This window comes from Mytilus galloprovincialis, chromosome 3, assembly GCF_965363235.1.
Source record: "Mytilus galloprovincialis chromosome 3, xbMytGall1.hap1.1, whole genome shotgun sequence".
NCBI classification, from domain to species: domain Eukaryota; kingdom Metazoa; phylum Mollusca; class Bivalvia; order Mytilida; family Mytilidae; genus Mytilus; species Mytilus galloprovincialis.
In genome coordinates this window covers 36,349,821-36,373,370 of record NC_134840.1, presented here as the reverse complement: position 1 = coordinate 36,373,370, position 23,550 = coordinate 36,349,821, and the positions used below count along the sequence as shown (strand labels likewise).

The 23,550-nt window shown below is 31.9% G+C and overlaps 1 protein-coding gene across 2 annotated transcripts; it reads left to right on the top strand.

Moving 5' to 3' along the window:
* Positions 1-1,434: 1,434 nt before the first annotated feature.
* On the top strand, positions 1,435-20,748 carry LOC143067831 (N-acetylated-alpha-linked acidic dipeptidase 2-like). 2 transcript variants are annotated; one of them, XM_076241408.1, is made up of 18 exons: positions 1,435-1,767; positions 3,635-3,938; positions 5,756-5,878; positions 7,306-7,495; positions 7,938-8,034; positions 9,983-10,075; positions 10,719-10,804; positions 10,947-11,066; positions 12,054-12,139; positions 12,599-12,662; positions 13,354-13,421; positions 13,945-14,042; positions 14,560-14,650; positions 15,557-15,646; positions 15,897-16,062; positions 16,647-16,728; positions 17,159-17,251; positions 20,202-20,748. In XM_076241408.1, exons 1-18 carry the CDS (start codon positions 1,487-1,489, stop codon positions 20,422-20,424), a joined length of 2,355 nt encoding a protein of 784 aa, XP_076097523.1. In that variant the 5' UTR covers positions 1,435-1,486; the 3' UTR covers positions 20,425-20,748. The 2 variants fall into 2 exon arrangements, with proteins under 2 accessions (XP_076097523.1, XP_076097524.1); XM_076241409.1 differs by lacking the exon at positions 17,159-17,251.
* The last annotated feature ends 2,802 nt before the right edge of the window (positions 20,749-23,550 follow it).

Sequence of the window (23,550 nt, the reverse complement as noted above, 5' to 3'; positions counted from 1 at the left end):
CCTAATTTTTCATCCGACATCTTGGGATGACCGTGAATGCAGTTACGGTCATCAGCTTTACCCCAGTGAAGTGTTAAACTTGTAGCAATTAAGGTCATTTAAAAACTCAGATGTATACTACTGCAGTACAGAGGCCCCTCATGGGGGGGTCCTAGTAATCACATAATCACCATTTTTTTGCCAATATAATCACATAATCATTAAATATTTCCTTATCTTTAGTAATCAAATAATCATAAACTAAAAATACAGTCCTAGGTAATCAAATAATCATGAAATATTTGGCTTAATAATCAAATAATCATTAAAAAAACGGCCAAGTAATCACATAATCAAAAACCCCATGAGGGCCCTCAGTACAGTTTTGTTCTTGAAATATTCGTGTTCAATTTATATCACTGTTAAAAGTATAATATCAAACTTTTTCCTTCAACAATGTATTTCAAAGGATTGGCAGTACATAAAGTAAGGGTAGCTTTGTGCATTAAGACAATCGCATATGTTGATATTGTGAAGATAATATTACACTAACATTTTATGGTTATGAGTATAATAGTAAGTACATTGTTCCCCAAAGTGCAACTATTGTAGCCGAAAATAATAGTTCGATATATCCGATGGGCAATAACCTTACCATTCCAAGAATATACAGTCAGTAGGTGTTTTACTATTCCGAAACAGACAATAAATTCCAAGGCTTAATCAACTATCGTAATATTAAAAGCAGAAACACAATCATACTTTTTAACATTTATTTTATATATATTCTGAATGCTAAAGATACGTCCCGCACTGACGTCAACCCTAGATAAAATAGACAAAACACGACGTCGTAACTCCAGCGGGAAGTCTCAGCACTGTCAAAACCCGTGACTGCAGTTGAAATTCCGCGGAATATTATGACATTTGCCGTCAAATAGTTTCATCGAGGGAAAATAGTTGGAAACAATTCACCGGTTAAACAGTTCAACGCTATCGATTTGAAAAATAGTGAAAATATTATGTATTTTTATAGAAAATGATAACTGAATTAAAATTTCCCTTGTTTACATATTGTCCATATGTATCTTTAGTCTGCTTCTATGATATGATAACGCTTGTCAATTATTAATATTACGTACTAGTAAACATGATATACATACCTGTTTCCGAGGGTGATCTCATATGTTGTATTCTTCAAAGCCAACTTTGCAATCAATGGTTCTTAAACAATAAATATAAGCTGGGAATATTACATTATCCTCTGTAAAAAATATCCGTCCCAAGACGTTCAAAAACAGCATAAAGTTAATAAACAATGTTTTAGGATGCATTGTAATGAAACGAAAACACTTTGCATTATAGCATGCAACCTATCCTATATATAGTGCCCCATTGTATAATCTACGTGTTAATAAATGTAAATGCACGTAAAATTAAAACAGCCTTCTTATACCAGTAGGACTAAGATCATTTCCATCGTATCGTCTCTGAATAACAACCAAATATGGAGATGTCGGATTCTAATGAGTATATGTTTAAGGATGCTAATCGCCGCCATGCTAACAGAAAGATCTGGATATGTGGTGCTGTGGCAATCATTGTAGGGTTTGTCATAGGCATACTGATTGGACGATTTGCGACATGTCCAGAGGAGAAAGTGGTTCCAAAACAGGACGGCACATTTCTACAAGGTGTTTCAGATTCTATCATAAAAGATGGTGATCCCAAAATAAGCGAGGAGATATTAAATGGCATACGAGCAGAAAATATTAGAGAATACCTAAGGTATGTTTTCCCTACAATGAACAACGCATAAAATTCAGTTCATTTTGATTACATAGCCTCACAGTATATTTTATATTCATATATTGTTAACAAGAGGTCAATGGTAAGCAAGTCCAACTGCGAGTAACCATTAGTTTTAAAGTACCCTTTTTAAAACATATATTTGTTTAACTTCTAATACTGATTCATGATACTCTGTTATTGTAAGATTATAAACCCATCAATCATTTTCATTTTTATGGTTAGTTTGAATGACTGTTGTGTTAAACCAAAATTTAGTATATATTTTTATGCCATATATAGTCCATGTAAATTTAAAAACAGAACTAAGTTATAATGACATGGGTATATCATTAACACAGTTCCACACAGTTTCTTGCTCCCATTTGTCGACCTGTTTAAAATGAATTTACATTTCATTTGTTCATTTTGATAGAAAAGAATAGGCGGTCTCTCTTTTAAGATTATAGAAATATAAACACGACTGGGCTTGACAACATTTGAATAATACATTAAGTGAATGTGTTGTATCTTTGTAATTCTTCATAAATTTACATGTATAAACCACTAAAACATGCTGTTTAAATTCATAGCTGCATGTAAGTATAAATGTAATGTTGAGATGGGAAAAGATAATTTATTAGATATTCCGGATAATCTGGACAACTACAATAAACTAGTTGAGTGAAAACTGAATATCAAGCTTTTTCCTAAACTCACGCCAATATTGTCGTTAAATAAAATGGGATACCCTGCATTTATCATGCTTTTCAAAAGCATATTTTACAATGGCTGAAAGATCCCCCTTTTCCCTTATTTATTGAAAACTATCATTTTGCATTGACATTAAAATGTTGGTGTAAATACAATGATATGTCCTTATAGGCTAACGCCTCAATGTCTTTCTAATACAGACAGCAAAATTTCATTAAATTCTATTGCGAATCCTATATTTATAATTTTTTTTACCTCAATATATGAGTAAACTGCTGAAAGACAACAACATTTTTCCTTAATCATTAAAATCTATCATTTTCAAATAACCTGCTATAATACATCGAGGTTAATTAGATTAAGCATCACACAATCACATCATCCATCGTTCAATGTGATACTATGCATATCTCTCCCGGGAAATAAAATACAGTCCGAAACTATTAGAGAAAAGTTTCGATTATTATGATATTGAAACGAAATTTCTCGTGTTGTTATTATCTAAGCTCTATCCACTACTCCTATGTAGTTAACTGTGTACCTTGATCCAACCATTTTTCATCAAATTATTCTAAATTGTTCCCACCAATATTTCATTGTTTCATTCACAAAAGATTCAAATCAGGTGTGTATCGAATTAATGATTGAACTTGTTATAATGAGGAATTATCTGTTAAACAAAGAAGATGTGTGCTTTATTTTTCGCACACACATATGGCAAAGAATCACACATTTTCTTCGTTTAGTATTGGACATTTGTGCCCATTTGCAATTTTAGATAACTTGACCCGACTTATAATTTCTTTTTTTCCGACTTATAAGTTCAGTAATGGTAAATAATAGATTCGTTTTAAGGTCTAGAAGGATTACATTAACATATGATGGCATTTTATAAAAGTACACTCCAGGTATATTAAGTCTGTGAAATCATTGTTTATTTGCATTTTCACACATAGGCATACTACACATGAGCAAATTTACATGCATGTACAAAATTATCGACTACATGTATATGTGTATAGGCTTACTATTCAATTGTTTTGAAATATGCCTAAATATATTTTTAAAAAGGAAGGTTGTATTTTATTAGATCTTTTATTGTTAGTATGATTGAAAATATTTCATTATACTATCATCTTTCCTGTTATTCCAGAGATTTAACAGAATATCCTCACCTTGCTGGAACTCCTGCCGACTGGGAACAAGCCGACAAGTTACGAAAGTTTTGGACAGACAATGGATTGGACGAGGTATTTATCAGTGAATATGACGTGTTGTTGTCGTATCCTAATACAACAGACGAAGATAATATGAACCAGATACAGATCGTCGACAACAGCACCGGCAATATCATCTATAAATCACCATTATATGAGGATATACTGGATGAATCGGAGAACAAGTCCAATGTTGTTCCACCTTTTAATGCTTATTCTAAACCAGGAACGGTTGAATCGGTAAGAATGGTCAATAAAACACAGAGAACTAAACATCAATCTTCATGTTTGCATACTGTGAAAGTACTTTAATTCGTGGGTATCAATTTTCGTGGTTTGAGCAATATTTACATGTTCGTGGGTTTTTAAATTCGTGGATTTTAGTTTTCTAAAAAAAAATAAAATTGAAAAATTGAAGCCTTTAGAAACGAGGGTTACAAATAGTCTAGATTGAAGGAAATTGCAAAGTAAACATTGACCCGTGTAAATCGTAGTGATAACACTAATTAACCCATGATAAAGTGATCAGCAGATTAAAGACCATCAAAGGTGTTAATTAGGCCATTAACATGTCACCTAAAGAAAACAGTAACATAAACAAATGCTATGAATTGCCAAATAATTCTTATCAAAATCAAGACCAGCATAATTTTTTTATTTCTTATATGTACGAGAACTATGAGGATATAAAATGAACACTTTATCATACTAGCATATCAATACCGGAAATCTGACTTTCATTGATCAAAAACAAAAGTTGTACATTTTAGGTTATTAAAGATTAAATGGGTATAATCCTGCATGCGGTTGTAGTTCTGTGACTGCTATTAAAGTATTCTCAGAGTTGGTGCTATTCAATATCTTCTCTTAGACTAGATCATACATGTCATATCAGTAGTCAAACCTACCGATTGGGATCTTTCCAGGTCTTGATTTAGACAATGGTTATTTTATTTCGTTGGACACTTAAATTCGTGGATAAAGTCATCCACGAAAACCACGAAAATTGGTACCCCACGAATAAAAGTACTTTCACAGTATTTGATTGAGGTATTTTGTAGGTTTAACGCATACCCATCACGTTATTACTACAGATTATCGAAATGTCAAACATTTAAATCATGTACTAGAAGTTATCCAATAAAATGACATACGTACGTTACTCGACATAGGGACCTAATGGGACTGGTTATTAAATGCTTTTGGTATAGGTCAAACGACAAAAAATTTAGAGAAAAAAAAACAGTTTAAGAACAATGACGTTGAATGAAGCATACGTTTATACGGGGTCTTCTCATAATCTATGCATCATTATAATTAAATACTAGATAATAAAAAAAAAAAACTGATTTAGTAAGTGTAATCACGCCGGGTGAACCATTTACTCTCAAGCAAATGGTTAAGCTTACAAGTATAATTTCATTCAGCTGAATATGTTTTTTATGCCCCACCTACGATAGTAGAGGGGCATTATGTTTTCTGGTCTGTGCCTCTGTTCGTCCGCCCGGTTAAAGTTTTTGGTCGAGGTAGTTTTTGATGAAGCTGAAGTCCAATCAACTTGAAACTTAATATACATGTTCCCCATGATATGATCTTTCTAATTCTAATGCCAAATTATAGTTTTGACCCCAATTTCATGGTCCACTGAACATAGAAAATGATAGTGCAAAGTTCAGGTTAAAGTTTTTGGTCAAGGTAGTTTTTGATGAAGTTAAAGTTACATCAACTTGAAACTTAGTACACATGTTCCCTATGATATGATCTTTCCAAATTAAAGTTTTGACCCCAATTTCACGGTCCACTGAACATAGAAAATGATAGCGGGAGCGGGGCATCCGTGTACTATGGACACATTCTTGTTTTTAAATATAACTATGGATGACGGATAAACTGTGTACAATACTAGGCAATTTAGGTCAGATATACAATAGAATTTTAGGTTTAGTTCTAGGTGATTCATTAAAAGAGCATACTTCTGTAAAAAGTAAATTACTATTGGATAGCTTTTTAACTATATTAATTCATGACATAAATATGATTTTTGTGTTTATTTTCAGGATCAGTTGATTTATGTTAACTATGGAAGAGTTGAGGATTATACACATTTAGACAGTTTAAATATAAATGTATCCGGGAAGATAGTTATTGCAAGATATGGGAAGATATTTCGAGGAGATAAAGTAAGAACCCGTGTAACGTATATTGAATCTGAAGACAGTGTAAATAAAATAGATATGAAGAAAAGGGTCACTGAAACAACAACAATAAACAATATTATACGTTTAACATTTACTTCTGAGCTTGCATTCACAACAAATAGGTTACAGACTCACAAAATGTCAAACAGGAAAAAACATTGACCACTGCACATTTATTTGCCTCCTAATTCGGTGTCTTTAAGATTCATTCTGGGTATGGAAAAAGAGGTTCAATGATGAGAAATTCGTATAGTATTTGTTAAATCATATACATTGTATCATCTTTTTACATCCTTGTGATCAATCTGTGTTTAAAAATTCATATTAAAAATGTTTCATTCCGGTGTGAGATCTAGCTTTGCATGTAAAAAGTAAAATCATAAAATAAAATAAACTCCGAGGAAAATTCCCTTATCAAATGGAAAAATCAAAAAGGAAAGTCCCTTATTAAATGGAAAAAACAAAAGCTGAAACACAGTAAACGAGTCAATATCAACTGTCATATTCCTGACTTGGTGCATGCATTTTCTTATGGTGGATTGGGTCTGGATTTATAGCTAGCTTAACCTCTCACTTTTTTGAGTCACACAAATTCCATTATATTGACAATGATGCGTGAACAAAACAAACAGACATAATAGGTAAAAATGTCCAAAAAAAGCAGTCAACATTGTGTTATTAGTCTTTATCACTAAAAAAAACAAACAAATTTGTAACAAAGAAGCACAAAATGGCATATATACCAAATATATTAGCAAAAAAAAGCACAGAAATACAAAAATTTACCATAGTACAATAACACAATGAGGGATGTATAAGTACAGAGCCACGTCATATATGTAACAAAGAAACATAAAAAGGCATATAGGTAAACTACATAGCAAAAAATGGAAGACAAGCAACACACAAATTTTATAATTTTAGCACATTATTGCCATAAACACCTTACTTTCAATTTTCCCGTTGTTATAGAAAACGCTAAATATCAATTAGAAGATGTGGTATGAGTGTCAATGAGATAATTCTCCAGTCAAGTCACAATGTGTAAAATTAAATAATAATAGGTTATCCCTTCCACACGAAGCCGTTGCTCCAACAAAGCAGAATGATATACATGTCCCCAAAATGACTAGTTTGAAACAATTCAAACAGGAGAACCGACAGTATAATCTATGTGAAAAACGAGAAAATAGAAACAATTATGAATCATATAAAAAAAACCAACAACATCTGAACAATAGGCTCCTTACTTAAGACAGGTAAGTCTTGTACAGTTTTGAAAACTAGTATCAAAAATGGATCATTATGGATTGATTTGGTTTTTTTTCATAAAAGAAACCACTTGCGAATATTTTAAAGACTTTATAATACTTAAATCCAGTTTTGCACATTGTCTTTTCATATTGTAGGCAAATCTAGCTTATATGCACGGGGCCATAGGAATTATATTATACTCGGATCCTGAAGACTATGCTATGGGACAAACTGATACTTCACAAGTATATCCTCATGACTGGTGGCTCCCAGCTTCAGGGGTACAACGCGGAACCATATTTCTGAGGTCTGGGGATCCTTTGACACCTGGATATCCAGCAACAGGTACCGACATATTTTACCGTGAAAAGTTAAATTATGTTTCATCACTCAAACAATTTGCTGTATTTAATATCTAAACACATTTTAAAACATCTTCTAAAGTTATTTATTGTTTGATTTTTATGAAATTTTACGATTAAATACAGAAATTATAGTAGTTTTTGTAATTTCTTTATCTGTTTCATTTTTTAATTTCAATGTATTTGTATATTACTATTTCTATTCAAAACTATGTCTATAAAGAACTATTTGGAAAAATGACACTTAACTTCAATCCATGTATTTAAATAATTATTTTTTAATAATGGCATGTCACAAAAATAGATAATAACAACCATAAAAAACGGTAAATATTGGTAAGTCCAAAAGGAAATAAATTTTTGACAGTTTTCTACCTGTAAAGACTTACACCCTTCTATATACGTTTTTTTTTTAACTTTATCAGAAACTGCATACCGTCTAGGAGAGGATGAACCAGAAGCTGGCTTACCAAAAATTATAACACACCCTGTTGGGTATGGCGTCGCTGAAAAAATACTGCAGTAAGTTCGACCTTTGTATTATACGTGTTTGATCTTGACCAACTGAAATTTTATATTATTAGATAAATACGTATTCTTAACAAAAAAAATAAAATGGCACATACAAAATATTAATATGGAAAGGATAATCAGTTGACAATATAGCACAGCACCCCTAACAGATGTATGTATACAGTATGTCTCTGCCTCGAACCATATTTTTTTTTTTGAAATCTATTTTTGTAGTGAACCCGAATCACATGTCACATTTATACGTAAGGGGACGACCATTTGATATTCTGGGGGGGGGCCAGGAGGATTTTGAAAATAAATAACTCCGCCTTGATAATCACAAAAATAAATGGTTTGTTCTGTGGTAGTTTGAAAATAAATTACCTGACTTGCAATGTATTGGAAATAAATAACTCAGCAGGTCTAATCGAAAGTATGAGATGGCACCAGATTCTTCATAAATTCATCTTTTTTCAAAAAAAAAATCTCCTTCGGCAAACACTGTCCAAATCGTTTAATAATAAAAGTATAAATATTATTTAAATATACTTGAAATGTCTGTAAATTGGCTTCATTTAACTTGAGGTATGTTTTCTCCGCAACACTTACCTCACTTTTATTTAACAGGGCCGTAACTACATTGAGGCAAATGCCTCATGTAGGAAATTTCAAAACCAAACGCTTGTCTCCATATCAAATTGTTTTCACGTTGAGTGCCTTGCAAGAAGCAAGTTCTGTTCTCCCTAAGACGTAGCCCCTAATTTTTTCGGGATCAATGTTTCTTATTTATTTGTCTTTTGTTCATTGATAGCCCTTCTGTATTCTGTTAGTGTTGCATTCCTTTAGTAATTTAGTAATTTTGTTATTAAATGATTAACTTGATCATGAGTTTAAAAAACAGAAGCCCCAGACTTCAACTATGTGAATTACATTATAAATCATTTGCTTTATCATGCATATTGGTCTATTGATGGTGTCCCTAAAAACTTAAGTTTTACACTGAATGTATACATTTGTACATTTTACTTCGAGACCAAAAATACGAAAGGGTCTGGGGAACACCCAGAAAGCATGATTTTGCATCATTTCTTCTAAAGCTTCTTGTGTCTTCTGTGGCTCCAAAACCCTTAAAAAAAATTTGCCTCGCTCTGCTCGGCGTACTATGTTTTGCCAATACTCTAGTCTAGATACAAAAAATCTTTAATATAGTGTCTTGAAGCAATACATGTATATGCAGTTGGAAATATAGAAGATTCATTTCTGCAGAGGATGATGATTTATTTTGATTAAATGGTACATGATGACTTAACTATACATGTATTATTTAAAATTTATAAACAGATAATTTAAAAATTGTATGTTTTTGAATATTATAAATTTAGTTGTGAAAATAAATAATCAGTCCCTTGCTTTAATGAAAATGAAAAATCTTACTTCAATAGTGCAGAAAATAGATAACATGTCCTCTTAGTATACAAAAATAAATAACCGATCCAAAACAAATCCTCCTGCCCCCCCCTCCCAGAAATATCAAATGGTCGTCCCCTAATTATCTCTTCTAAAAATCCTTTGTAGATGCATTGCTAGCACTTGTGACCGATTAAGTAGCCCCCTGATACTATAAGCAGATATGTAATCAATGCTTCGATACTGATGCGATCTATGAACTACCTTTATTAAATTAACTTGCTTTAAGAAATTTATTAAAAAAAAATCAGTCTGGAAGAGTTGACCTAATTAAGATAAATTATTTTTTAATGTTCTTTTTAATTATAATAACTCATGTATTGAAGTACTAATCATATAGCTTTAGCTTTTATATGTTTGTGTTTGAGCGTTTAGAATTGTATCTGCTATTTATTTTTCAAAACTCATCAGTAATTCGACTCTCCCTATACAAAAACATAAGACAATCGAAGGATTTGAATGAATGATGGACATTACAATTTGATTGCAGACAGATGACTGGGGATAACGTTCCATTGGATTGGGAAGGTAAGGTACCAAACGTCACTTACAGATATGGTGGACAGTTGACCAATTCAACATGGTAACAAGTTCTATATAATAATATTTTTTGCATTTTAGTATTTCTAGTGATTTGTCGTTTAAATATTTACTTGAAACTTAATTCTTCTTAAATCTTACGATAAAGTCAGTCGGTAATCAGACAAGTCTATGTTTAAGAAAAGAGAGAAGATACCGAGATACACAAAAATGACAATAGGTTGTTGCATGATATTTAAGTTTGTTATAGTGCCTTTTAGAGTATGGCATTTCGAACATACGTTTTTGATTTACCGTCCCTAACTATTTACTTTTTGTTCATGTCTGATTAATTAATTGAGTATAGACAAATAAAGGTAACAAATATCTGAGGAAATCGCGTGAACTCTTCAAAGAGTGAAACCGGTGCATCAATAGGGAAATAATAATTTTTAAATCACATAATACAAATATAACAGAATCAAAACCCTCACTCAGAATATGAAATACTACGCTTGTTAATCTCACCAAATGTATGATAATAATCAAATAAAAAAAGAAAGAAAATGTGACTGCAGGTATCTGTATGAAAGATTAACAAGTTAAACGAAAAGAAATTCTTCTTTCTGATAGTTCAGTATTAATCAATTAATGAATAAATGTTTCAAAAGGTTATTCTTGTCATATTTTTTTTCTTCTTTCTTCAGGAGAGTGAAAATGAGGATATCTACAGCAAATAAAAGAGTAAAAACTTACAATGTAATAGGAATAATAAGGGGAGCTATTGAACCAGGTATACATTGATTTTATTGGAATTATTCTCAAATTTGTACATCATATAATTATGATTTCATTGTTTCATATATAAGTTTTACCTAGTTCCTATAAAATCGGTGAAAACATCTCCTGTTAAGAAATATTGTGTATGTTACAAGACAGGTACATACTGATGGGTAACCACAGAGACGCCTGGGTGTTTGGTGCAATAGACCCTTCTAGTGGTACAGCTGTAATGAAGGAGGTGTCACGTGTCATGGGACAACTAGTAAAAAGTAGTAAGTCAGTTTTTGTTTTACTGCATAGTGTCTACCTAAGCTTATAATGTTTGATGCAACAAATATTTTATATATTTTGACCATTCATAAAGATGTGCTATTCCATAATGAAACGAAAATATAGCGTTTGAACTAAAATTGTGTTTACCGTTATTCAATTCATTGTTAGATGTCAGCAAAAGTGACAAAATATATATTTTATGTATGGTTCTCGCCGGTTTTCTTCATCTCTGAAATAGTCATTGACTTGTCCAATCTTTCTATTTACGGATTCCGTTAAATTGGCATTTACTGCTGGATAAACACACAAAATATAAGTTTTTTTGGTTCAATCAAAAATAAGAGTGTATAGTTAAAGACATATTTACTTCAGCAGCAAATCTAATTCAATTTTGTCCAAATAAGATAAATTACATCTCTGATGAATTATTCACTTGCAATAAATCGACTTCTTTGAATCAGTATTCATGTGATCTTTAATTTAATTTATTAGCTGGAGATGGGATACGTATGTATTCAGTTTTTTAAAGGAAATGAATGTCAACATTAAAAGTGAAACAAGGATGAATCATTTGGGTGACTGATCCACAAAAACATCGTACTAACACAAATAAAAACTTTTAAACCTACGATATGAAATCAAACAAACCTAGAACAACCCAATTGCACGACGTCGCTTTCAGTTTATGATTAAATTTCTGATTATATCGGGTTAGTTGGTAGTCTTCGGAAGTCATCTCGGTGGTTAATTATATGACGTCTAGACAAAAATACACACGAAATGTTGAAATAAATTATCGAGTCCGTGTATTGTATTTTGTTAATTTTAGACTTAATTTCTATAAACGTTTTAGTGTGCTTTAAATCAAATATTAGAATTTGAGTTAATTTGGGGAACAAGAATTTGACAGCTAATGCTTATTTAATCCTTTAGCATGTTCTTACCTTTCTTGCCGTTAATATAAAATGAGTATATACCGTTTTCAGACAAATGGCGACCACGTAGATCGATAATATTTTGTAGCTGGGGAGCAGAAGAATATAAATTGGTTGGATCTGTAGAATGGGTTGAGGTACTTAACTGTGATGTTCTGTGATTAACGTCATGTTATTTTCTCAGAATACTAGTCATGTGAGCAAAAGAAACACCACGGAAAATTAACACGATCCTGTAGAACTTCTGAACAGAAATATAAGAGCAAAGAGATAAAAAAAAAAGAAAGCAAATAGTAAAATGAAAGAAAACACCGAAGCATCAAGTAAAATTTTAAGGCAAACAGAATGAATATTCGGAGAAGGGATATAAATCAATGTTATAGTTATCCAACGACACCGTGAAATATAAAAAGGCGTGCATACAATATATCAATAAAGCTCTTGCTCGTCAACACAAAATGATGTTAATCATTAAACTTGAGACAACAGCAACCATCAGAAATAACCAACAAAATCCTAGAATGAACATAAATACTTCAAACTTTTCAAATATATATATATGTGTTCTTTGGCTTTTATTTTGATGTTTATTTCAGCAATATGTAAAAAATCTAGCGGAGAGATCACTTGCTTATCTAAATGTTGATAAAGCTTTGGAAGGTATGTAACCAGTAGCAACTCAATTTAATTGGAACTCGTTTATTGTTAGTGCTAAATAGCAATATTGCAATTAAATTATATACCAATCCTTAAGATTGCATTCGAAATGAAAAGAGGTAAAGCAGTGTAGTCATGTAAGTTCATGATACTAACCATTCTAGTCATTTATTAACATATGTATTGAAATATGGGAAGTCACGATTTGACCCTCATCTCTACCATCATAACTCTTTTTTTTTACTATTGAACGCTAAATCTATATAAAAAAACAAAAGTTGATACAAGAAAGAAGCAATAAACGAAAATTGTAAATGTCTGAATATCAGAGTGAAAAAGTATACAATAAATACGAACATGAATTTTAAACATAGCATTGACTGAAAAAAGACTTGTTATGAATATTTCACCAAATCAGTGCAGAATATGAGTAATTTTAGAATTCCTTGTTTTATATTGAAGATTTTTATTGAAACATTTATTCCTTTACCAACCAAGGTAAGCTTACATCTTCAAAACATTATCGAATTGCATCATGCAGATGCCAAACAGGACAATAGAACTGTTGCAAAAGAAGTTTCTAAAAACTGTTTAATTCGACATTGTTTTGTGATAATATATACAAATCGTACATGGATGTGCTAAAATAATAAGTCTAGTTTCTAGGTGCTAAAAGTTATATTTTTCTATACAGGTAACTTTTCTCTGAGAGCGCTGTCGACCCCATTGTTGTATGATGTCATTTTCTCAGCTACCAAAAAGGTACAAATTATACAGGAATAAATGCATAGCTGGTAATGTAATTCAAAATTCAGAGATAACTAGAATATTTCTATTTGTTTAAAAAGTTTAGAAATGCAATTTAGATACAAGCCTATCATTTTGTAAACCACACGCGCGTTACGTGTGCATGCGACTCATCCGTATTTCAGACAGTTAATTATATTTAATTTATTCTCCTACTGCTTCCAGTTTATAAAGTGTCATGTAGTAATTCTGGATAGTTTTGGGATGTTTTATTATTTAGTTTTACCGACACCCAACACCGTTAATGTATGAGACAGTGTCTGAAAACTTAAAGTCTAAAAATCTCATTCCTGATATCTTTGGATACTAATTGGCTATAATACTTTCGCTTATTCGGCGCAGTGAATAATGGAAGCAGTATTAGTGGTCAAGACAGGCACATTTGCTGAGATATTTCAATGATTAAACTCTATATAATATATATGATATATACAATTATTCATTATTAATAGTATATATTGTATATACTTAAAACCAGGTCCTTAATCCAGACTCTACTGACATTCATAAAACTGTTTATGATAAATGGAAGGCATCTTTTCCAAAGGATAGTAGTGACCATCATAGTGTTCCTCGGTAAGTTTACTTTATACTCTTGATGGAAAGTATCTTTACTTTTAAATGTTTTATGCTAGTTTTTAGTTGTGATATTTTATATTAAAAAAGTGAAGATGTGCTATGATTGCCAATGAGACAACTCTCCAGAAGAGACCAAATGACACAGAAATTAACAACTGTTGGTCACCGTATGGCCTTCAACAATGAACAAAGCCCATACCGCAATGTCAACTATAAAAGACCCTGAAATGACAATGTAAAACAATGCAAACGAGAAAACTGTAAAAAATGAACGAAAAACAAGTATGTAAAATATAAACAAACGACAATCACCAAATTACAGACTCCTGACTTGTGACAGGCACATACATAGAGAATATGGCGGGGTTAAACATGTTAGCGGGATCAAAACCATCCCTCTAACCTGGGACAGTAGTAAAAATCAGTTGAAAAAGGCTTAACTCATCAGATGGATAAAAATACAAGTGAACGTAGACCATAACTAAGTGTATATTTGATGTCAATCCTGTTCTAGTGTTAGTGGTATTGGTGCCGGAAGTGATTATGCTCCAATGGTACAAATGGTTGGTTTACCCAGCTGTGATATCCGTTATACATTCGATCATGTAAGTCATTAGATTGCCCAGTCAGTTTATCCAGCTGTGATGACCGTTATACGTTCGACCTTGTAAGTCACTACATTGTTCCATCGGTTCACTCAGCTGTGATGTGCGTAATTCCCAAAATGACAAAATATCTTGGGGAAATACAAAATATCTAAATTCAAAATTTAAACTTAAATAACTCTATAAAATACCATGCTGATCTTTTTTTGTTTACCAAATGCGTGTTTCCCCTTCTAAAAACTCATTTGAGAGGCTCAAATCTAAACTGATGGAACTTTAAGAAAAAAAGAAATTCCACTAAGTTTTTCAAAATAAGGCTCAGGCATGTCGAGGTAGAAAACCTTTTCAAATAATTCAATATTTTCTAAACAGTCAATTACATGTAACATAAAGGTGCTGTCTACTAGAAGGATGATACCCTAGCAATGGGATCCACCTAGTAGTTGTACAAACTCATCAATGAAATCAGGATAATAATTGTGTTTGGAAAACGCGCGTTTTTGGCAATATAAGATTTGTAGTATCTAAGATTTAAACAATGACGCTCGAATCAAAACAGGTGGTAGAAAAAGTTGAAGAGCATTAAAAACTGAAATTTTCCCTAAGATTTCCAAATAAAACCAAAGAAGTAATATACCTAGAAGACATACGTGTTTCTAAGATAAGTTATTATAATTTCCCCCAGGAATGAACCTTGCAAAGCCATCCTCAATATCTGAAAATTTGGAAGAACAAATCGAAATTAAAACTTAACATATTGATGCACTTTAAAGATTTACATAAGCTTTACCTGTTTAATGTATTGCGAATTCTGCCTCCTTTTCAAATCACAACTCAACTTTATACTGATGATGATGCTATATGGTTGAGGTTATACATGTAGTATATAATTTTTTTTCATTATAGGACAAGTACCAATTGTCCTCAGATCCACTTTACCATTCGAAGTATGAAACTTTTAAGATGGTTGATCAAATCATGGACCGAGGTTTCAAGGTAAGATGCTGCGTGATGTGGGGTATGGGACAATGAGAGAAATGTATACAAGTATATACATACATGTATATGGCATAATGAACTGGCAACTGACTCTATTATAAAAAGCTAAGTATAAAAGGTGACTTTTGTTAATATGTGCATTATTTGTCATGTCCAAATCAATACCTCAAAAAAAGGAAATCGTGGAATTGGTCAAGTTGATAATAATAATAGTATTAAAGATCAAATGTATTCTTTTAAATTCCAGCATCACCAAGCCACAGCTCGGGTGTGGGCAGAGATGGCAAGGGCTTTATCCGATACAATGGTTATTCCATTTGATGTTGTAAACTTTGCAAACGAACTGCTTTCCTTGGTAAATACCCTAGACGAAGACTATGGAACAATGTTGCGAAATCAAAGTATAATTTTTGGTAAGAAATTGTCGATTTTGTTTATAAATTTTACCCATTTACTACAGTGATTATATTTTTTTTTTAATTTCAATCATTTTCATTGGAAACCCGGCATTTAAAAGCAATGCAATGATAGTGTAGTACTTTGATATGAAATTGTAAATTCCTACTATGTGATATCATTTTTGTTAATTTACAACTTTTCCATATATATATACTATTTTTGATGACTGATATATGGTGATTTTTTCTTGGAGAGTATGAAAGCAAAATATAACTGACAATGGTCTTCCTCTTTGTATTTTTCCCTTTATAAACTTAATTTGATCTGAACATCACTGGTGAGTCGTTTATAGACGAAAAGTGTGTGCGGTGTACATAAATTTTTAGATTGGTATCTATGATGAGTTCTTTAAAAACATGAAAGAAAATCTATGGTAAAAGTTCTTAGAACTGAAAACAACGCGTTATATATTGCATGCGTCCGCGGCGCTTTTCTGAGTATTGACAGTGTAAATCATATTGAATAGTAAAGTATTTCAGCATAAGCAATGAATAACAAACAAATTTGGTACGGTCAAGTCTATTTTTTTCTATTTAAGATGATTTTAAAAAGGTGACAGACAATCTTAAAGCAGAGGCAATGGCGTTCAAAAGTAGGCTGCGAAATGTAAATAAATATAAGTAAGTCATGATTTATGTTAATAAAACAATTTTAACGTTGTTGGTAACAAGACAATATCATATTCAGAAGCACCAACATGTAAAAGTTTTATTCAGCAAAGATTGTCGAATATATTGTTAATTCTGATAAACTATCAAATCATGATGACACGTTGTAACTATGTGTATGTGTATCCACTATAGAACATCGTCTACGGTGGATATTATATCTAGTTTGCAATCACATCCGATCACCTTTTTCATATTATAAGAATAAAAATACCGAACTTCTAGGTAAATTGAAAACGGAAAAACCAGTATAAAAATGGCAAAATCACAAGCTTAAACAAATCTAACGAATGGAAAACAAGTGTCATATTTCTGACTTGGTACAGGCATCTCATTATGAATTTGCTCTCGCGTATATTTATTTTGTCATGTTTTATTTCAGTCCTCTAGAAATTCGGCGTATAAACGATCAGTTATCATTGTTTGAAAGATCCTTCTTAGATCCACAAGGTCTACCTGGACGTCCGTATGCTAGGTAAATTTATAATGTAAACAAGATTTAAGGTTTACCGTTTACCTATATTATTTGGACAACAGTTACTGTTTACATAAAAAAGAGAAAAGATCGAGGTGTCACAATAGAACAATACAAATTATTGTTCTATATCTAATTCTTCAATTAATTCCACAAATTTTGAGAGATGAAGGTTATATGTTTACAAGACTTTCATCCGAAAAAAAAACAATACATGTATTTAGTCCAATCACTACAACTTGGTTTTTTAAGACGATAATTTAAGCTTTGTTTGTTTTAACGTTGTCATAAGAGGGAAGGTTTGGCATGTCATTAAACCAGGTTTAACCCATGAATTTTTTCTTCAAATGTCCTGTACTAAGTTTGGAATATGGCAGTTGTTATCAAATAGTTGGTTTTTATGAGTGTTGGCATTTGTTTTGGTGCACCTCGGTGTTCTGGTTGTTATTTTGTTTTCCTCTTATTGTTGATGTGTTTCACACGGTTTTGGGTTGTAACCCGGATTTGTTTTTTTCTCAATCGATTTATGACTTTTGAACACCGGTATACTACTGTTGTTTTTATTTATTTGTTTTCTCTTCAATTCAGCCCTTTAATTAGAGATAAAATGGGGAATGTGTCAAAGCGACAACAACCCGACCATTAAGCAGACAACAGCCGAAGGCCACCAATTGGTCTTCAATGTAGCGAGAAACTCCCGCACCCGGAGGCGTCCTTCAGCTGTCCCCTTAAAAATATGTATACTAGTTCAGTGATAATGGACGTCATACTAAACTCCGAATTATACACAAGAAACTAAAATTAAAAATCATACAAGTCTAACAAAGGCCAGAGGCACCTGACTTGGGACAGGCGCGAAATTGCGGCGGGGTTAAACATGTTTATGAGATCTCAACCCTCCCCTATACCTCTAGCCAATGAAGATAGTAAACGCATAACAATACGCACATTAAAATTCAGTTCAAAAGAAGTCAGAGTCTGATGTCAGAATATGAAACAAAAGAAAATAAATAAAATGACAATAATACATAAATAACAACAGACAACAACAGACAACTCATCCGATCTAAGCTTTCATAATAAATGTGTATTTGTTTCTGTTTTGTAGCAAGAAAAAACAAGTCCAATGACCATTATCTTTTTAATGTGTCCCTTCGACGAGCTCTTCTCACTCTCTCGGGTACAATTCTTACTAGATTTGTATCAAACTTATGTAAGGGTTATATCACCATTGTCTAGGAGTATACCTTTTAGAATTATTGATATTATGGAACATTGCATTATAATCTTCTTCAATCTAAATTTCTTGATGTAGTTATGACAAATCATAAAAAAAATGCATATAAATGCATGTCTTTTTCAATATGAAAAATTAATTTTGATAATTGAATAATTAAATATTTCGGAAGGTTTGTTGAAGCTCATGCACGTGTATCAACACAAAATGACGATGTTCAATATATTTTCCACTTATGTTTTTTTTCATTCAACGTCCGTATCAAAATTTATATTTTAACAGATCTTAACAATATGCATTTCAATCAGTTTTAACCTCATCAGCCGTTACATAATGATAAGGTTCAATCCGGAAAGAATACAGACTTTGAAACTTTTGATTTTTATTGTTTTTCAACTTCGTAACTGATTTTGCCTTCCAACAGTTTTGATATACACAGTAAGTGTATATTGTGTACTCAAAAGTAAAACAACAAAAACGCAAAACTCCAAGGATTATTCAAAACGGAATGTCCCTTAACAATTGGCAAAATTGAAAGCTCAACCACATCACACGAATGGATAACAACTGTCATATTCCGAACTTGGTACAGGAATTTCCTAATGTAGAACAGGGTGGATTTGTCACGCAATAGAAGTTCCTTCATAATATAAGTTCCAAAAAGAAAATATATTACAGAATATGTTCCTAACGGAATAAATGGTATAGAATATTTTTTTCCAACAGGAATAGATATTATGACAATGTTTATAACAAAGTTTCCATTGGAACTTCTGTCAGGTGGAACAAATATACAGATTAAACATGGTTTTAAAGAAGCCAAACCTCTCATTTGTTTGTCAGTCGCATAAAACCCTATTATATTGATAACAATGTGTGCATAAAACAAACAGACATAAAAGGTCAAAAGGTCAAAAATAAGGGTACAGCCATCAATATTGTGCTATTATCTCAATTACTATAAACACAAACAAATATGTCATCAAAGAAAACCAAATTGACATATAAACAAAGCATATACGCAAAAATTAGACACAAATACATTTAAATAAAATAGCCACAGCAAAACAACACAATGGTGGGATGAACAAGTGCCGAGTCACGACTAAAGGATGTTACCAAAACAGGACTAAACAGTAAAAGTTAATAATTTACAAAGACAAATTAATTATGGTCAAGGATTTGATGTGTTATATCATTTGTTTTTGCCATTTGATTAGGAACTTTCCGTTTTGAATTTCCTCGGAGTTCAGTATTTTTGTGATTTTTTACTTTTTTCTCGTAATTGAGTTGATTAACGTGACTACTTGTTCATACATCCCAAACAACCAACGGATGCACCTTGATGTAGAGCGATACGTTAGAGATTCATGAGTTTGACTGTCCCTTTGGTATCTTTCGTCCCTCTTTTACACTCAGGAGGAGAACTTGGACTAATTTCTATAACAAAAGGGTCCATTAAAGTAATATTTTCTAGTGATTTTCAATAACACAAATATCAAAAAAACAAATATAATAGCTATATATTAAAAATAACAATTGATGACGATAATTTGTCCCCAACCACGACACATTATATCGGAAATGTATCCCCTTTCCTCTTCAGAAAAGAATACTCTGTTTTGATTCGTCCTTCAATGGAGCGATTTAAACCTCAAACTCAAGACGAGCCAACTTGTTTCTTATTAATTAACTTCTGTTTTATATTCCCAGGCATATTCTGTTTGCCGAGAGCAAGGTTAACACGTATGCTGGTAGCAGTTTCCCGGGATTGGTGGATTCATTGTTTCAAATCGAAAAAGATCCGGATCAAAAAGGACGATGGAATATTGTTAAGAAACATTTTTCAGTAATTTTATTTACCATAGAATCGGCAACTTCCACTTTAAGAGATGTTACAAAATTTATGCCAGTATTTAATAAAGATGGTTCGTGATTTGTACGTACTTTGGTTTCCTTGCAAGACCCATATTTTGATAAATATCTATTGCTTATTTTAAACAGACTATGCATAGCTTTAGGAAAATAAATATTTGTTAAGCGATTATAAACTCCATGCTTTTATTGTATTTTCTTACTTCATTTGAGTGAAAAATAAAATAATACATCATATATTAAAATGATGAATTATCATAGCACTCAATGTTGTATATTTTTCTTGAATATATAACAATGAAATAAAACTAAAGGGTGCATTAGTTATAAAATTATTTGGAATATGTGCATGTATATCATTCATTAATAAATTATTTCAATATCAGTTTGATTTATGCCAATAAAACAAATTCATAAAAAAAAAACATTTAGTTTTGTTTCAATATTTGAAAGCATCTTAACAATAAATAGTGAATGTTTTGTAGAGTTTGTAAAGTATACAGCACTGTTTATTTGGAAACCAAAAAAAAAGTAAAAATGCAAAAATAGAAAAAAAAAAGTCAGATTATTTTTGCATATGTTGTATAACAGGGAACCATGAAAGTATCCTTCAGTCTTCAGACTGTATTTTTCAATTAAGTAAGTAGATACAAAGGAAGCAGTCAAAAACTATACAGACAAGCGCCTGGTCTAAAACACTCAGAGAAACAAAGGAAAAACAGAATCGTCAACAAAACACTCAAAAGGAATTGTGTCGTTTGTTTTCTCCTATATTTGAGTGTGTATTCACATTACTATAAGACGTGTCATGGTACTTTTCTATTCCAAATTCATGTATTTGCTTTTGATGTTATATTGGTTATTCTCATCGAATTTTGTCTAATGCTTAGTCCGTTGCTGTGTGTGTTACATTTTAATGTTGTGTCGTTGTTCTCCTCTTATATTTAATGCGTTTCCCTTAGTTTTAGTTTGTTAACCCGATTTTGTTTTTTGTCCTTAGATTTACGAGTTTTAAACAGCGGTATCCTACTGTTGCCTTTATTTAGCTGATTTCGAATTAGAATTAGAGCACAAAAATGTGATTTGGGTTAGATTTGAGTCACATCGTCATAATCTATCATAAGAACATTCTTATTCGTTCTCTTCTTTTGTTCGTCTTTTTTATTCTGTTACGTGCTGCATAATGTGTCTGACTCATAACTTGAATCACATCCAGAAATTTTTAATGAGGGTCGGTTGAGAACAATAAAGTTTCCATTTCTATGTATAGCAAAATTTTAGCATTGCCTGCATATATGCCGTTATGGAATTCTGTTTCAAAACTGACGATGGATATGTTTCAATTGTCTCAACTATACCATCCTTCTTTTCCCAAAATATGACCTACAGAATTAGATTTATCGTCGTGTGTGCACTTATACACTAGCAACACGACGGTTTTCAAGCTCATGGGTAAAAAAACTAACAGCGCCATTGAAAAAGAGAAATAGACAAACAACAGTATACAAAACACAATAGAATACTAAAGACAGAGCAACACGAAGCCCACCAAATTCCGAGTCATCAGATTCTGTTCTATATATGAAACCCGTCGTGTGCTCATGTAAGTTCACACTCTATTCTGTAGGTCCCCAATTATATATCCATGCAGATCTCCAGATTGATCTTTTACTACTTATCATGCAGAGTGCAACTAAATGTAGTCCTCTTCTGATATTGAGTGTTTGTTGCTATCTTAATTAAAATTATTGAACAAAGATTCACAAAATCATTTGACAATCCTTGCAATCTTCTGCTTCTTTACGTAAATCTCTCCAGCGTTATAGCACACTCAGCTAGCTGTGTTCCCTTCTTCTTCTGTCGCATAGATATCCTTCCAGATGTCGAACACCACGTACAGTTGTGTATATGTATTGAGATGCGTCACACAATTTTAAAACTCATTTAAAGTTATGAATTTAAAATCGAAGTGGACACTTTAATTTTAAACAGTATTAATATGGGGAATACAATTTTGAAATTTACGTATTCGTATAAATTTAAAATCTAGGAGGAAACGTTATACAGTAAAAGTAAGGGACCCTTAACGGGTCATTTTAAAAAGTGTTAATGTATTCACAAAGAAGTTATTTCAAAGTTTAAATAGTTGAAAGGAAATTCTCCATAATGTTGCACATACACAACATTTATTCACAGGAATGTACATATTATATACACGAAGCACTGATAGTATGTTAGTCAATCTACAGCTAATTGAGATATATGAACTGTAGGCACATACCGGTATTTAAATTAGTGTCTCCTCCATGACAGTCTTGAACATTAAAACTCAATATTAGAAAAAAAAAAAAAAAAAATGCTATTTTCAGTGTTTGTTACAGGTTGGCTGTCACTATGCACCTATATAGAACCCTATGGTGAAAACCAAGAGAACACTTGTCAAAAAACACTGTCAAACATCCAAACATACTTTCCACACTGATCTGTGTCCACACTTGTTTAATATGAATAGATTAATTTGAATTAATTATGTGCTATATTCCGAACGAATTGATAATCTATTTTATTTATATATTCATGATCAATATGTCTAATATTAAGTTATGCTACAGATTTATAAGTTCCGTATTTTAAATTCTTAACGAATAAAATGAGATGGAAATTGGTATACTTTTGATACTGCAAACCATCAATTAAAAAAAAACAAACAATTAAAAGTCATAAAGAGGTCGTCTCGACATATACCGTCTCAAGTAATACTACATGTTTTTACAATACGTCAAGCTCCGAAGTTACCTTTTTCCTTTCTCTTTGTTTGTAAGAGTTAATGAATGCTAGCAAAGCACCAATTCTTCTATTACCACTAGCGTCGAACTTGTCCAATACAAGGGCTCGGTCAATATCTCTATCCTTGTGGATTTGCAATCCGTTCAATCTATGATCGGTCGTTGTTGTTAGATTCCATAGTTTAAGTCTTCTCAGTGCAGAAAAGAATCTTTCACACGGATCGGAACCTACTGGCATAGTAAGTAACAGATGAAATATTGTTTTTATAGTATGGTAGTAGTCTGGATCAGCTAGAATGAACGATTCAGAAAGCGATGGTTCTTGAAGGTGATTTTAGAAAGCCAGCGTCCCCTGCAGTTAAGCGCTGTATCATTCTCTTAGCTGTTTTTTCTAATTGGAT